At 31.9% G+C, this 17471-nt stretch overlaps 4 protein-coding genes across 4 annotated transcripts; 2 read left to right on the top strand and 2 right to left on the bottom strand. All coding sequences in view use genetic code 12, as the record gives it.

The window, feature by feature from the left end:
• Window positions 1-4186: 4186 nt before the first annotated feature.
• On the top strand, window positions 4187-7177 carry MNN4 (Mnn4p; the record flags this gene model as incomplete). Its single annotated transcript, XM_710444.2, has 1 exon — window positions 4187-7177. The coding sequence occupies one exon, from the start codon at window positions 4187-4189 to the stop codon at window positions 7175-7177; it is 2991 nt and encodes a 996-aa protein (XP_715537.2).
• Window positions 7178-7963: 786 nt separating this feature from the next.
• IFF5 (Iff5p) lies at window positions 7964-11890 on the bottom strand (the record flags this gene model as incomplete). Its single annotated transcript, XM_710442.1, has 1 exon — window positions 7964-11890. The coding sequence occupies one exon, from the start codon at window positions 11888-11890 to the stop codon at window positions 7964-7966; it is 3927 nt and encodes a 1308-aa protein (XP_715535.1).
• A 1542-nt stretch (window positions 11891-13432) lies between these two features.
• PGA15 (Pga15p) lies at window positions 13433-13930 on the top strand (the record flags this gene model as incomplete). The annotated part of the gene is made up of 1 exon (XM_710441.1): window positions 13433-13930. The coding sequence occupies one exon, from the start codon at window positions 13433-13435 to the stop codon at window positions 13928-13930; it is 498 nt and encodes a 165-aa protein (XP_715534.1).
• Window positions 13931-14926: 996 nt separating this feature from the next.
• PDC11 (indolepyruvate decarboxylase 1) lies at window positions 14927-16630 on the bottom strand (the record flags this gene model as incomplete). Its single annotated transcript, XM_710440.1, has 1 exon — window positions 14927-16630. One exon carries the CDS (start codon window positions 16628-16630, stop codon window positions 14927-14929), a length of 1704 nt encoding a protein of 567 aa, XP_715533.1.
• Window positions 16631-17471: the final 841 nt, after the last annotated feature.

The raw sequence follows: 17471 nt of genomic DNA on the forward strand, positions 1-17471 counted from the left end.
ATTGATTGTTCAATCATTATTGTATCTTTTCCCTTTTTTTTGTTCTAACCATAATGTTAGAATAATTAGAAATTGTCTAAATATATATTCAGTTTAACAAAAAACAGAATGCTTGTAATAAGATTTGATTTCTAATTACTAATCGTTAATATTTAGTTTGGTGGGGTTTTATTTATCGAAGATGTAGCATTATTTGTATCAAATAGATAAAGAAACCTGAATTAAATGGCTTAATTTGTTGCAATAGTAAAAAAGAAGAAAAGTGGTAAGGAGTGAGTGAAAATATTTTTTTCAACAATTTGAGTAGAAATCTTACACCAAAAAGTTTGGACAAAAAAGTTTTTACTAAAATCTGAAAATCTACATGAATAGAACCGATCAATCAACATATACAGATTTCATGAGGAAAGATAGTTGCCCAAACCTTCTTGGTGATTAAGAAGGAGCACCAAATGTTTTACAAATATCTATATCAAGATTAATCATGTTTGTTAACCTTCTAGCCCGAAAGTACTTACAAATCAATAAACCACGAAACTAAAACTCCAACCTTTCATCCAAGATTGGCTGAATTGAGCCATACCAAGAAAGATAGCCAACAAATATATCTTCACTACTTCAAGTTTTTTTCTTTTTCTCATTTCTAAATCAATTTATTATACTTTTTTGTACATTATTTGATGTTATATTTCACTATATATAGAGAGCTGTTTTCACTTACAATAAACATTTGATTTCAAAATATATGTCATATCTTTTTTTTTTAGCAATTACTAATATGATGGCCCCAAATGATTTCATATATTTTGAATCAATCAATCAATTAATCAATCAAGAAGAAAAACTATAAAATGCATCACGATCTAAAAAAAAAAGTCAAAAAAAAAGTTAGACAGCAGAAAAACATTAATTTTGGAAATCTTTTTAATAAATTTCTTGGCAAAATGATTTATAAATAGTTTTTCACGTCACACGAGAGAGAGAAACAAACAGAGAGTCCAATGATGATATCATACTATTGGTATATTCGATTGAAAAATTTATTACTAGTATCTTATTGATTGTTATAAGTGTGTAGAGTGCCGACACACATACAAAATGTGTTGATTAAAAAATCTACCTATTGGTACATTTCAGTCAACAATACACCAAATTGGGATATATACACCAACAAACTTTAACTAGCTACCTAAATTCTAAACTAATCATAATGGGGGAGGGGGTGATACACTATAAATATTATAGTAAGTTACCCCTTTCATTCTTCTTCAACAAAACTCATTGTTATCAGGTAACTAAATAAAAAGTGTGTTAATAGTCGTGTGAATCAATTGAGCTTTAAATAGTAGCAATAATAAAATTTCTTTTTTTTTTCTTTCTCTTGTTCTTTTTTAGTCCAAATCTCACACGACTAATAATAACTTGTTTTTTACCCATAGTACATATACACACTAAAAAATCAATCGTACACAAAACTAGCACTATTATATTTCCGATGAATAATATCAAATTCATTGGTTCGGATTTCAACTCCTTAATAATTCGGGATTCATATCAAGTCACAAGAAAGACAAACTAAGCCTGGTTTAGAGTGTAGAGGTGGTAGATAGTTTCAAAAACAGAAGACGAACACTCTTGGATTGATTTATCTAGATTCTGGTGTTTGGTGTATAACTGGGTTTTTTTACCCGAACTACCGAATGATGTGTGTATATTTGGTGTTGGTGGTGTGTGACCATTGATAAACTTTCTTTGCTATAAGAAAACAACAAGAAAGAAAGAATTGGGTGAAAATTTCTTGAAATAAAAACTAAGCCACCACCAGCCACTACACTAATGTAAACTGTCTTGTGTTATCGGTGATTTATTTTTTTTTTTCGTAAAAAGATACGCTAAAGGTTGGTTTTATTTTTGCAATTAGAGTCGTAGATTAGAAAAGATCAGAAGAGACAGGACAATAGGTAAGACTGAACCCAAGAAATAGAAAACAACAACAACAACCGCAACAACGCGTTTGCATTTTATCTCGTGTACCTGAATGTATAGTACAGATATATGTTGTTAATCACCTCGTACTCATAGATAAACGCTCGGGATTATTCACCCCAAAATATAAATTGAGTAAATACATACATAATTTGAAAGTATAGGCTATTTTGGTTGTTAATCGAACCGGTTAAGCAAATTATCATTAACTCCGATAATCCCAGAGACAACAAAACAGACGATCAAAGAAACAAGAAAAAAAAGTTCCCAAGAATATTTACCATTGTGGTTATATATACTATATCCACACATACCACCACAACCAAGTAAAGAGTGTTGATGATTCTGTATTTTTTTCTTATTCCGAACCAACCTTCTTTCTCCCATTTTATCCGCACACGAGTGTACAAAGTTAAACAATCAAAAAAACAAACAAACTCTCAACAATTAAAAATGATTAATTACCATTAAAATTTAGAGCATATAGTCTTAATGCGTGTTTGCGTGTAAGCGTACAAAAGCCACGGAACTAAAGAAGGGAGAGAGGGGGAAGACAATAATAATGGTAATAATGGGGAGATAATAGCAAGAATCGAGAGAAAGGAACAAAGTGTGAGTCGGCTGGTTTGTTGTTGTTTTTTTGTTTTTTTCTTCCCCTATCTATTGTTTGATAATGTAACAATAGAGACTTTGTAAATCATATAGTCGAGATTGAACGTCAATTTTATTACAGTTAGCTCAAGAGGGTTCAATTGAGAAGAGAAAGAAAGTCAAGTATCCCAAAAAACCAAAGTCAACTTGGATTGAGATTTGAAAAGATTATTGACGGATAAATGTGGATTTGGTGTGTTTAAGCAAAATAGCAATACTTACATACTACACAAAACTGACTTCAAACTTTTAGCTGCAATTTGAAACCTAACACAAATTAAATCAAACAATAGAAACACTGGCAATGATGATGACGATATTAACAATTTTGAAAATATTATAGATAAGCTTAGTAGATGGTTTAGACTCTACAGATATCTTCTAGTTGTGGTTGATTAGAAGAAATTTTACTAGTTTAGTTAGAAGAGATAAGTTGATATATGTACGATAATTATGGAATAGACACCACAGATTGAATAGTACTAGCAATAAAAAGAAACTTTTCCACTCAGTAGAAATTTTTTTTAGTTGAAATTTTTTAGCCATGATCAACAACAACAACAAGAACAAGAACAACCACAAGAATAAGTACATTTACTAATAATAATTTTTTTTTCTTGGTATTCGTTCCGTCTCATCATTCATTAACTATTTAATCTTGTTATTTATTATTATTGTTGTTATTTATGTATGTGACTATAATTGTTTTTTTATTTTTACAAAAGATACATCATCATATATATTGGAAGAGTATTTCCCATCAATTGTCATTTACAAACACCGAAATCTTTTTTTTTCTAACTCTATTCTTTTTCTTTTATAACAATTCGTTAAATCTTACTTTATTTAATTAGTGGAACCTTAAAATTCTTATCAACTGTTTCAAAATATTCATTCCGTGTTTACATACTTTATTCCGAAAGTATTAGATCTAGACTCGTTTGTAATAGCAACAACAACAACAGCAACGATTCAACTGTAACAACAATATTAATTTATTGAAAAAATAGTTTAAGAAGTTCACGAATACAACATCATCAACAAGATTCAATTGAAACAACAATCTATAATCTACAAGACAATCCAACACATCCAGGCAAATAATCAGGAGTTAAAAAGATTTACAGAATTTCTTTTCATTTTTTTTTCCAGCTTGTTAAATTATAAAAGTCCTCGACCGCCCTATTTTGGTTCCCGGTTTTTTTTTAACCACAACACATTTGACTTATAGATTCACAATTTATCTTTGGTTTATATATATATATATATTTATTATAACCAACTACGAAGAATAACCACCACTTCCTACACACCAAGAAAAAACATATTAGCCACTAACCTTATTCTAAAAGAAACTTAATCTTGGTACAGAACTAAAGTTAGAATTTTAAAGTTTAGCTATACAGTTTTTACAACCAACGAATCCCTAGAATTGTTTTTTCAGGTTTGCATTATTTACAACCACCACCACCACCACAACTATCAAAAAGTTTTAACCACTTATTACTTCCCTCAATCAACAAACACATATACATACAACACTCCAACCATGTCAAATACAATTCCACAATATTTTATTAGAATTTTCAATCTAATATTTCTGGCCAGAAGGAAAAATTTCCAATTAGCATTAATATCAGGGTTATTATTTTTTGGTTCATTTGTCATACTATCAACTACATCATATAGTAAAAAATTCAATTATTTTGATGATTTAATCTTGAAAATATATGATTATAATTATCTAACTAATAATTATAACATTGACTATTTAGCTAAAAATGATCCAGAAGCTTATTTCAATGTTAAAGTTCAACAAATTGTTGATGAAAAAAAGCAACATGATTTAGAAAGTAAATTTTGGTCACTTGATACTAAAATTAATGATGATCAAGCAACTTTACAAATTCCAGCATATTTCACATATAATAAACCTAGAGATAATAAGAACCTAGAGGATTCTGAGCAATCGTCAAAACCAGTGGAAAAACCATTGATTCAACCATTTGATCCAAGATTCACTTTAGCAATGTATTATTATTATCTTGATCAACAAATGACAACCGCCCATCACGATTCTTCTTCTTCCTCTTCTGAGAATTCAATTACAGTACCTTTTAATTGGTATGATTGGGTTGATATGTCAGTATTGAACAAATACTTATTAGCTCCCAACAAAGATAAACCAGATTGTTCAATCTTAGATGCTCATGAAGATGCTAGAAAAATTGAAACTGAAAAGAAGAAAATGGAAAAATTAGCTAAACAATGGGATGAAAATAAACGTAAAGCTGAAGAAGAAAAGAAAAAAGCCGAAGAAGATAAAAAGAAGGAAGAAGAAGAAAAGAAGAAGGCTGAAGAAGAGGAAAAACAACGTCATGAACAAGAAAAACAAGCATTAGAAGAAGACAAGAAGAAATTAGAGGAAGAAAAGAAAAAAATTGAGGAAGAAAAGAATAAGTTACAAGAGCAACAACAACAACAACAAGAAGAGAAAGCCAATGATGGAAACCAAAAGCATTCTAAATTTGTCAAACGAGATGATGAAATCAAAATGCTGACTAGCCAAGACAAATCAGATTCAGACTCTGATAGAGCAAAAATCGATATGACGACATTTTTCAATGAAGCATTTGAAAAACTTTCTGATGAAGATAAAGCTAGTGTTGCTAAAGATGTTGAAGATGCCGTGAAAAAAATTACTCAACCTTCTAGTTGGTGTGTTCCTAATGCTAAACTTTCTATAGATCATAGTGATAAACAAATTGTTCATCCTGGATTTAACGTTTTCAAAAGTCCTGGAAGAACCACTCCACAAAAAGCCATTATTGCTGGTAAATCATTTCTTTATTCATATGCACCACCACCATCCCTGATTTTGTTTTTAACTTCTGAAGGTTCATATTCCGTGAATGTTCAACATAGTGCACCACTTTTAAGAAATGGTATCCCAGAATCATACCTTGCCAATAATAATTTCGATGTTTCATTAAATGTTTTACAACAATTACATAAATTGAAGAAAAATCATAAACCAGATACAGCAAAAGTTATTAATGATTATTTATTACATATCCCCAAGGAAAGTTTTAAATATGATCCCGATTCAATTATATTTGATTACACTAAACGTTTAGATAAAGGAGAAAAATTGACTATCAAAGAACTAAAATATTTACAAAGTTTAGAATATTCTAAAGATAAAGTAGCTCATGGAGGTCCACCAAAATATTTTGCTGAATCAAGATTAATTGGTACCACTGTGGGAGATCATTATGATTGGAGATTTTTCAATGGTGTTCAATTTGGAACTGTAGATCAATCATTAACCTTGCATCGATTAATTCGTACTTGGTTATCATTCACTAGAAAAAGTGGTATCACAACATGGATAGCTCATGGTTCATTATTATCATGGTATTGGAATGGTATGGCATTCCCCTGGGATAATGATATTGATGTTCAAGTACCAATTATGGATTTACATAAATTATCTTTACAATTCAATCAAACTATAGTTGTGGAAGATCCAGAAGATGGATTTGGACGTTATTTCTTAGATATTGGATCATTTATAACATTAAGAGAAAAAGGTAATGGTAATAATAATATTGATGCCAGATTTATTGATATTGATACTGGATTATATATTGATATAACTGCATTAGCATTATCCAATAGTGAAACCCCAAAAAGTGATTTAGCAGAATTACCGAAAAATTTTGAAATTAAAGATAATAATTATAAACCTGCTAATGAATTATTACAAATTTATAATTGTCGTAATAATCATTTTAATTCATATGATGAATTATCACCATTAATGAAATCTTCTGTCGAAGGTGAAATTGGTTATATCCCATCAAGATATTCCACAATATTAACACGTGAATATCGAAGTGGATTATCATCAAATTCTCATGGTGGATATATTTTCATTGCTAAACTTCGATTATGGGTTAAAGAAGAAGATTTATATTATTTCATTAAACATCGTGATCAATGGACCAAATATCATAGTTTTAACACTAAATTATCTCAAGATCCAAGTAATACTTTATTACAAGATTATTCTTATTTAATGAGTGAACAAGAATATGAAAATTTACAATATTCTACAGATTTAGAACATGATAATCCATTTAAAAAAACCAAAAAACCATTAGAATTGAAAAATTCTGAACTTGAAAAATTAAAACATATGAATGAATCAGAATTATTACAATTTTTAAATAATGATGATATTTTAATTCAATTTTTTAATGCTAAAGAATTTACTAGTTTCCATGAACTGGAAATTATGCAATTGACTTTTGGTAAATCAACGGCAAAATTAATGTCACTGGCAATTGATTTCCCACCAATAAAATATGAACCTTATTTATACAAATTGAATCATGATCTTGATACTTTTGAAAATAAAGTTGATCGTTATTTAGCATTACAAGATGCTTATCAACAAGAACATAATAATAGTCCTTCTGGTAGTTCTGATAATGGGTTTATGGAAATTGAAGAAGATTTAGATTTTGCATTTTAAAAAAAAAAACATAAACATATTTACTTACATCCTCATTAATTCAAGTTTTGACTTGTGTGTACTTTTATAGATTTTTATTTTAATTTTAACAACATTTTAATAATCACCAAATTATCGCTTTTACATCAGGATCAAATTCGAGTCGCAACGATTCTTAGACGTCCTAACTGCATATCAAACCTCATATCTACTACTTAACCGGAAAACAGAATTTCATTGCCGACTTTCTTGCCCAAAAAACAAAAGAAAGAAAGAAGTAGAAGAAATTTTTTTTTTAAAAACAAATTACAAATTAAATAAACTTGAAAGTAGAAATCGTTGTTGTTGTTGATCTCTTCCTCCTCCAATTGAATGTAACTTTTCTTTTTTGATAAGGACTGTATATTACAAAGTTGTTAAAAAGATTATCTATGTCGTATATAGATACCCAATTTGTGGAGGAGAATGTCGTTTCGTTCTTTGACCACGTGATTTACATTAGATTATAATTCATCGTTTAACTTGTAATATACTTTGTTTAATTTGATTTTACACACTTCAGAGACACCTCAATACTTTAATTTTTTATGATATTAAGCAAAAGACTTGATTTGACTCCCAAGAAACGATGAAGGAAAGATATTGAAATTACAAAGTATTGATTATTTATGATTGATTTTAACTAATGGTATAATTAAATTAAAATAAATAAAGAGATTTCTATTATAAATCTATAACAACAATAAAAAGCAAACAAAGGATTAAAATGAGGTGTTAAGATCTTTTTTTTTTGCAGTTGGATGATGATCACATAATCATCATTAATCCAAAAACTACCAATATTAAATATTTAATATTTTCAATTGATAATTGATTAGATCCATTTTCATATGGCAAAGTACCAACAATAGAAGTAGCAGGTGATCCAGTTTCAGAAATTTCATTAGGAATAGTTGATGGAGATACGAAATTTGTACCATTTGTAATACCATTACCGGTTTCAACTGCAGTTACCATAGCAGTCATATCATCGGAATTGATGTGAACTCCATTATTTTCATTATCAACAATTGATGTGTTGCTTGATTCAACAATATTTGAAGTTGAAGTTGAAGTTAAAGGATTATAAACGGTAGTAGAAACTTCCTCAGTATTGGTTACAACTGGGATAGTCTCTGTATTGGAAACATTTTCAATCAAAGTACTAGGAACATTATTGTTATCAACAGAAGTGTTATCATTGGAGTGTCCAGTAGTAACGGTGGTATAAGAATCATTTGAAACATAAGTTACAACATTTTCAAAACAATCAGATTTGTTACAACTAGTGATAGTAGCAGTGACAAACATAGTACTTGATTCAGTTGAATAAAACCCATTTATTTCCAGTTCTGTCTTGGTCATGGATAATGAACCATCATGATTATTAGCAATAGATGTTGATTCTGAAGTTGAAACGGCACCAGAGACATTGTTTTCATTATTCCAAATTGAGCTACTAGTATTGATTTCAGATTCCGATGGGGAAACAAGAACTGTGACGTCATTGTTTATATCAGTAGAAGAAGAAGCAGAAGCAGAATCAACAGTGGTAGTGGTAACAGCTGAAAATTCACTGGCTGATACAAATGAGGTAGCACTACTAGTCAATACTTGATCAGATGGGCTAACAATAGCAGATTCAGTGGCTGGTTCATATGAACTAACACTATTAGTCAAACTTTCATTGGATTGATTGACGATACTAGATTCAACAACATTAGACTCATTTGAAGAGCCAATTTCCCAAGTTGAAGTAAATTCAGGAGCAATTTCAGATGATGATGATGATGGAGCAAAGGTAGATAAAGTTGTTAACGATGTACCTGATTGGCTAACAATTCCAGATCCAGTAACAATAGAACCATCAGATTTTGTTGTAGTCCAAGTTGAAGTAAATTCAGTTTCAATCACAGTATATGACGGCACAGCTAATGAAGTGACAGGTTCAAAAATTGTCAAAGTAGTCAATGAAGTCCCAGATTGACTAACAATGCCAGACTCAGTAGTTATTGATCCATCAGAATTGGTAGTGGTCCAAGTTGAAGTAAATTCAGTGATGATGTCAGATGAAGTAGACATTGGTGGAAATGTGGCTATGGTAGTTAAGGAAGTACCGGATTGGATAACAACACCAGATTTTGTTGCAACCGATCCATCTGAGCTGGTGGTAGTCCAGGTAGAAATGAATTCACTGGTAATTCCTGATTCAGTTGATGATGGTGGGAAGGTAGCAATAGTGGTTAACGATGTTCCGGATTGACTAACAACTCCAATCTCAGTGGTAACAGAACCATCAGAGTTAGTGGCGGTCCAAGTGGAAATAAACTCAGTAGTAATATCTGATGATGTGTATAATGGTGGGAATGTAGCAATAGTGGTGAATGAAGTACCAGATTGACTGATAACACCAGACTCAGTTACAAAAGAACCATCTGATTTTGTGGCGGTCCAAGTTGAAGTAAATTGTGTCTGGATATCACTAGATTCAGCAGCTGATTCAGTAGCCGATTCAGAAGTATGAACAGGAATTGGAGTTATTTCAGATTCACTTATGACAACAGAATATGTTGACTCCATATTGACTAAACTAGAAGATTCCCAAGTGGAAGTTAATTTACTGTCAGAAATAGTAGATTTTGCAGTTGGAACAGCTGAAGTTTCACTAATGTAATTTGATTCAGATTGATTAATAGTTTCTGATTGTTTGGCTAACAATGATTCAGAATGGGATAATTCCATAGTAGATGATAATTCTATTTCCAGAGCACTGACAGTTGATGAAATTAAAGATTCAGCAATCACAGATGACATATCAGGTTGTGGTTCAGTAGATGGTTGGACAGAATCAGTGCTAACTGCTGGTTCAGAAATGTTGATAATTATTGATTCACTTGGGGTAACAAATGTTGGTTCAGCAGAAGAAGATACTTTTGAGATATGTGTTTCACTAGGGAAATATGAATTAGATGATATTTCAGAAGATGAAGTTGAGGTTGAGACTGCACCAACACTGGTAGATAATTCAGGGATAGATGATTCATTGACAATTATAGAATCACTTGGTGTGACAATCGAAAAAGAAGATGCTTTGGGATCTTGTGTTTCACTAACAAACAATGAATCAGAAGTGAACGAGTCAACAACAACGGATGATTCAGTAACATGTGTCTCAATGGTAGTAGATGATGAGGTGATAGCAGAAGATTCGTGAGTAATAGAATGTTCACTCGAAGAATATGATTCAACATCAGAAGATTGAGCAATGGTAAATTCACTAGCAGATTCAAGAGCAGATTCACTGGAAATCATAGTACTGCCATTAACAGAGGATTCGCCAATAGAAGATGACTCTTGATTAGCAGAAATATGACTGGAAACTGGGATTTCAATGGATGAAGTTTGAACAGCTGATGATTCAGAACTTGCCAAAGTAATTGATGAGCTTTCATTTGATGAAGTTTCAACAGGAATATTGACACTAGAAGATAAATCAGTGGACATAGCAGTTGAGGTGGGTGCAGCAATAGCAGTTGTCAAGGTTGGGAAAATTGATGTGGTGGTGAACCAAGATCCAGCTTTATCGGTCAGAATATTAACAACACCAGTTTCAGTTACAGTGTTACCAGCAGTATTTGTTTTTGTGATGGTGGTAGTGTATTCTGTTGGTTGAGTACCTGGTGCTTTTGGAATTGGTTTACATGGAATTTGACAAGATTTAGGTAAAGTTCTTGTTGGAACATGGCCATAATAAGCAACTGACCCTAAAACTGTGGATGGAGTACCTGATCCAGAATCAGTAACCACTTGGAATTTAGATGGCTCGTACCCTGTACCAATGTTGAATTTTTGTTCAAGCAAAGTATTTCTTAAAGTCAAAATACCAGAAGCAGTATCATAAGTGAAAGCTGAATTGAAAATAGTTCCAACTAAGGGAAGAGTCAAACCAATTTTGTTACCATCACCGAAACCATAAACATTAAATGTTTGTGTGGTTGATACAGCTTGAACAATCATTGATGAACCTTTATCAGTTAAATAAAAATTTTGTTTGGAGGAAACGGCTAATACAACATTGGCAATATAAATAGTGGAATCCCCTTTAGCAGTGAAACAACCCGAACCCTTAATTTGAGTTGTTTGTTCATAAACTTGATTATTTAAACAGATTTGTCCATCATTAGTAATAGATCCCATTGAAACCCCAAGATTTACAGTACCGGAAGTTCTTTGATTTTGGAAAAACAGCAATAACCCAGTATTAGACCACAGAGCAGAAGTAAGTGAAGTGGAACTTGATGATTCTCCAGAAGAACCAAAATACATTTCCCCATTGTTAGTGAAGGAAATACCTCTCAAGTCATAAGAAGATGATGTTCTTGAAATACGTGAATCAAAGGAGATAATACCATTATTGGTGATGGAATGAAGTATAGTTGTTAAACTGACTTGAAGTGCCAAAAGATGAGAAGTCAGGGTAATATATAACCCAGCATCAGCTCTGACATCTAATTTACCAACAAAATTGGTATAAGCATTGTCAATGATAGACCAAGTAGCACCAGTATAAATAATGATATCACCTAAATTTAAAGTGATGGAGCCACGATCAACTTTATTTTCAGCAATTTCGATAGCAAAAATTAATTGAGTGAGTAAAGCGATTGAAATAAGGATATTCTGGAACAATTTCATATTGCGGATGATGATTGGTTTGTAATGATGGGAAAGAATTAATCTAGAAAAATTTTTTGTGGAAAACAGGAATGGATATTGGTTGAATTTATAGTTTTTCAATTCATATAGATTAGAGTTGGTTTCTTTTTGGTGGTTTTCTATTTAGTAGTATAGTGATCAATAGTTGCAAAACGAAATTGATTTCTTTTTTTTTTTTTGTTTTCAAATGTTCTGGAAGATTGTTTGATGGGGACCACCCCCGAAAAAGTTTCTTTTTCCATTAGTCTCTAAAGTCTTGGGAGATATAATATCGTTGATCATTGTAACATGGATACTTTTGTTCGGGTAAGAAGTCCGGTTTGACCGTTTTATTTGTTGTAACCCATTAAAGAATATAATAATTTCGGATGTGTTAGGCGGTGACATATATTGAACAAAATGCACGACACCGGTGTGTCTTGTAATATTCATCCTTGGCACAACCCAGCATTTAGTAAGAGTATTATCAATTGCAAAACTGCTATGTTTATGTTGAAGAATGTATTTAATATATGCAACTGAAGAAGTTGAAGTTTTCGGCTAGTGCGTGAATGTATAACAGATTTTGTAGAATCAAAACAAGGACAAAAAGTAGTTACAGTTCTAGTATAGATCAACTTCTTCCACAATACAATACTTTCGAAAACCATAATCGCAACTGACCTCATAGTTTATCTCTGTGATTCAAATTAATAATCGTCATTGGGTTACAATTGGAATAGTGTATAGACTAGTGGAGCTAGCCAATTCGTTGTCGATATCCACTGGATTTATCTATTATACGTCTCCAACGAAATACATATTTATCAAACGAGTAGAGACCATACATATAAGTATTGTCTAAACCAAGATTTGATCACTACTACAAAAATTCTAGTGATTTGCTGACATAAGCTGTATCGAAACTAATCTCATGTTCAATGTCGGAAAATTAGCGCAGCTAAAAATAACAACACTCATTAATGTATATCCCCGCAAATCAACTTATCTTGAGAAAGAATAACTTACGACTCTACCATGGAGAATACACGAGGTATATTCAAATAAAAGATGATTCTAGTAAATTCATAAAGTCATTAATTACAGTGATTACAATAATTACTACAAACAAAAGATAAAATATGCATACTGAGATAAGAAGGTGCTAAAAATAAAAGTGATCATATTATGTGTCGTAGTACTTGTTCGTTTAGGTTTCAATTGACTCTTCCAAAACATCAATTAGTACAGCTTTCTACCAATAATAAACCTGGGGTAGGTCAACTTCCTGGTACTAAATGAATATCACGATTACGTAATATCAAAAGTAGTCCACAACTAATCAATCCAATAAACAGCACTACGAGGTTGATAGCGAAAAGTTCGTAAATACATTTTCTGCAAAACAAATGGGGAATTGGTCATGGTATATCAATTACACCTCCAAGAGGATTTGGTATAAATACAGATGAATCTATCCATATTCAATGAATCATAGTTATAAAGACTTTCTCTACAAAACAAAATTCAAATTACTCAACAATGAAGTTCATTATTATATTATTTACCTTAATTCTGATTGTTACAGCTGCTCAAAGAATCTACAACAAAGATTACCTGTACTATGGTTGTAATTCATACTGTGATAAAGCCCTGGATCAAGAAGATGCATGTGGCTACTATGATGACGATGTTTCATACCAAGACTATTATGGTTGTTTATGTGGAAATGAAATTTTTTTGAGCAATTTGAAAAGCTGTGATTGTTTTACCAGTATCATTGCTTCTGTATCAAAATCAGTTTGTTCAAAGGCAACTGAAGATTCGGATTGGGGATATTATGATGATAGTACTCTGTCAATCATGGACTTTTTCACTGCTGACAATACACCAGCATCTAACACTGGCATGACTACACAAACTGATGGTGCTATTAATGATAACCAAAATACCGGCTCTAAAACAAGTTCAGGAGCTGCTAATTATTTAACAAGTTTCAGTATTGGTACATTTTTTGTTTTTGTTTTAGGTTTAATTTGAGTAAACCCTACAGGCTTTGTCTTTGATTAAATTGTGTTTTTATTCAATATATATGTGTTTTTTCAAAACCATCGTGGTAACTTGTTCTGAATGTAGACTAGAAATTTTCAGTATCTTGAAATTAACTGAACTATGAAATAAATAGATAACAACCCCAATCTCTGATGAAAACCTACCAAACAGACTTTACTGAAAGATGTATAATGATGTTATAATAACGTACTCTGAAGAATACTCACTAGCATGTATAAATTATCCAAGTGACAGTATTTTGACTTGATATCCTTGTGTAGCATTAACAACGCCCATCGGTAATTCAACCGAAAGAAAACCCAAAGTTACGAAAAAAAAATACTTTTTATTTGGGGAAAATAATAAATGAAACAAGGTTACAAATCAAGTTTGTTGGTATGACTGAAAATCGAATAAAATACCGAAACTCCCCCTTCCTTATTAAGCACAACAGTTATTATTAAATGAATTTTCTTGGATATAATATTGGTTGTTGATTGATAATAATATTTTTCATTGAAATTGAGAAGAAATGTTCAACCAAAAAAAAAGAAACTTTTGAACAAACTTATTTGAGATTCATACGATGATATTCAAGAAATTAGAAGTTAAGATTATCTTGGCAAATAGATGGTTCATGGCTAATTGTTGTAAAATACTTGCACCTTTCTTTACTCTATCTAACGTAATCTTCTGTTGTTAATAGTGAATTTTTCTTATGATATCACGTGAGCGTTTAACAAGATCAGAACTACTACTATCTATCTATCAATTCATAAGCTCAACACCATTTACAAAAATCTAATAATTATAATTAAAAATCTTTCTTTATATATTTATCCTTTATAAAATCAACTCTAGAACTAAAAAAAAACAAAACAAAGTCATAATACTCTTTTATCTAGTTGAAATCGTGAAAAACAAACACCACAACAAAAGGAGTAAAAATAGCTATCATAAATTCTTTGCTGTTCAACAACACATTTATTGTTCAGCATTGGTCTTTTCAGATAATTTAGCTTGAGCAACCAAGTTAGCTGGAGCATCCATAGTTGGAAGCATGACTTCAACCATTCTAATCTTATCTGGAACAGCAAAAGCTTTGTCGGCAAACAAATCATTCAATTCACCAACAGTAGAAATTCTCTTAGTTTCGTAATCTTTAGCATTGAATAATGGCAATAATTGCAAGTTGTTCCATGGTTGAATGTCATTGTATTGAGCTTTTTCACCGTGAATCAATCTTTCAATGGTGTAACCATCATTGTTCAAAACGAAAAGATAGGTGTTGTTACATTCCCATTTACACATGGTGGAGATTTCTTGAACGGTTAATTGTAAGGAACCGTCACCAACGAATAAGATGACTCTTCTCTTTGGGTCTAATTCTTGAGCAGCCATGGCAGCACCACAAGTAGCACCAACAGTGTAACCAATGGAACCCCACAAGACTTGAGAAATACCAATAGAGTTCTTTGGGAAACGTGATTGAACGATACCGAATGCAGAAGTACCGGTTTCAGTGATGATGATATCACCTTCTCTGAACCAAGATGAAACTTTAGTCCACAAGTATTCTTGAGTCAATGGAGTTGATGGGGCAGCTGGGGTGTTGATTAATTTGGTTTCTGGAACTGGAACTGGAGTGTAGTTTGGATTGATTGATTTCTTGACGGTTGTCAATAATTTTTGCAAAGCTTCTTTCATTTGAACACCTGGGAAAGTAGCTTGTCTAATCTTGGTGTAATCAGAATGGAATTCAACAATGTTTCTAGTTTTGTAACCGTATGAGAATGAACCAGTGTTGAAATCAGATAATAAAGCACCAATAGATAAGATCAAGTCAGCACTTTCAACAGATTCCTTAACTTCTGGTTTGGACAAACTACCAACGTAAACACCACCGAATCTTGGGTTGGATTCATCGACACTTGATTTACCCATTGGAGTAGTGAAGACTGGGAATTGAGTTTCTTCAATCAATTTGGCAACTTCTGGTTTACAGTTGTGTCTGATGGCACAAGCATCAACCAAGATAACTGGGTTAGAAGCTTCAGAAATCAATTTTTCAACGGTTTCAATAACTTCAGTTTGAGATTCTGGGTCGTTTGGATGTAATGATAAGTCAATCTTTTTGTCTAATAATGATTTTGGAACTTTCATATCGACCAAGTTGGATGGTAAACCAATGTAAACTGGACGTTGGTAAACATAAGCATCTCTGATACATCTGTCAATTTCAGCTGGAGCAGAGTTAATATCAGCAATAAAGGCACTGGTTTGAGAAATGTTCTTGAACATTCTGTGGAAAACAGTGAAATCACCATTACCTAAAGTGTGGTGCAACAACAATTGTTTAGCTTGAGCAGAAGATGATGGAACACCAACCAAGTTAATGACACCAACGTGTTCAGAATAAGAACCAGCAATGGCATTAGTCAAACTCAATTCACCGACACCGAAAGTACTGACTAAAGCAGATAAACCATTTGGATTGACTCTGGCGTAACCGTCGGCAGCGTAACCGGCATTCAATTCATTGGCATTACCAGCCCATCTCATACCTTCAACTTCATAAATTTTATCTAATAAAGCCAAGTTGAAATCCCCTGGTAAACCGAAAACGGTGTCAACTTTCAATTGATGTAATCTTTCAAAGAAGAATCTCCCTAAAGTAATTTCGGACATTGTAAATTTGATAATTTGTGAGTTTTAAATGAAATATAATATAAAATGATATATTATAAGTTGTGATTGATGATAGTAAAAAGAAAGAAATAAATTTTTTTAAAAAAAACGACAAGATAGGGTGGGACGGGGGGTTCCTTATATATTAATTACAAAGATTTTTCAATTCATACATTAATTTCCACTTAGGCAGCAAATATAACACTAGGTGAATTTGAGGTGGTGGAATGATCTCGTTTTAGTGTTAGGGACAATAGAGTTCCGTATGCATAATCTTTTTGTTTTTTGTTGGCGGCCGGCTGAGTCGAAATGTTTGGTGTGGATGGGTGAAAGAGAAAGTGAAGTAAGTGAAGTGAGTGATTGCTATAATTCTCCTTTAAACTATTGTGGTTGCGTTTTTGTGTCAACAAATTATTAGTAAAGTATATTTTTAGTGTTTGGAAGATCAGTTGATGCGAAAGTTTCTCATCTCCGATAAAAGCAATTAAGGTGATGAATAGAAGACGAGGGAAAAAAAAAGAAACAAAGAAACAAATATTGAATAAATGAAATGGTGGTTATCGTAGTGAGCGCTCATACTTAAAGAAAAAAAAAAAAAAGAATTAGTTTTGGTTGATACCGGAAGCTGTAAGCGCATACATACAAAATATTCAATCCCTCTAAGCGCATATTCACATTTACCTAGTAAAATATTCAAACATTTCAATTCCCGATCTTCTGGAAAACATATGATCAAGAAGGTTATTTCTGGTTATCGTTTTCTTTAGAATGACTTCTCTGTTTATTGTGAGATGTGTTTGGAGCAACCGTTTATCAGATCTAAACCATTGAAAAGCACGGC

This window comes from Candida albicans, chromosome 4, assembly GCF_000182965.3.
Source record: "Candida albicans SC5314 chromosome 4, complete sequence".
Taxonomy (NCBI): Eukaryota; Fungi; Ascomycota; class Pichiomycetes; order Serinales; family Debaryomycetaceae; genus Candida; species Candida albicans.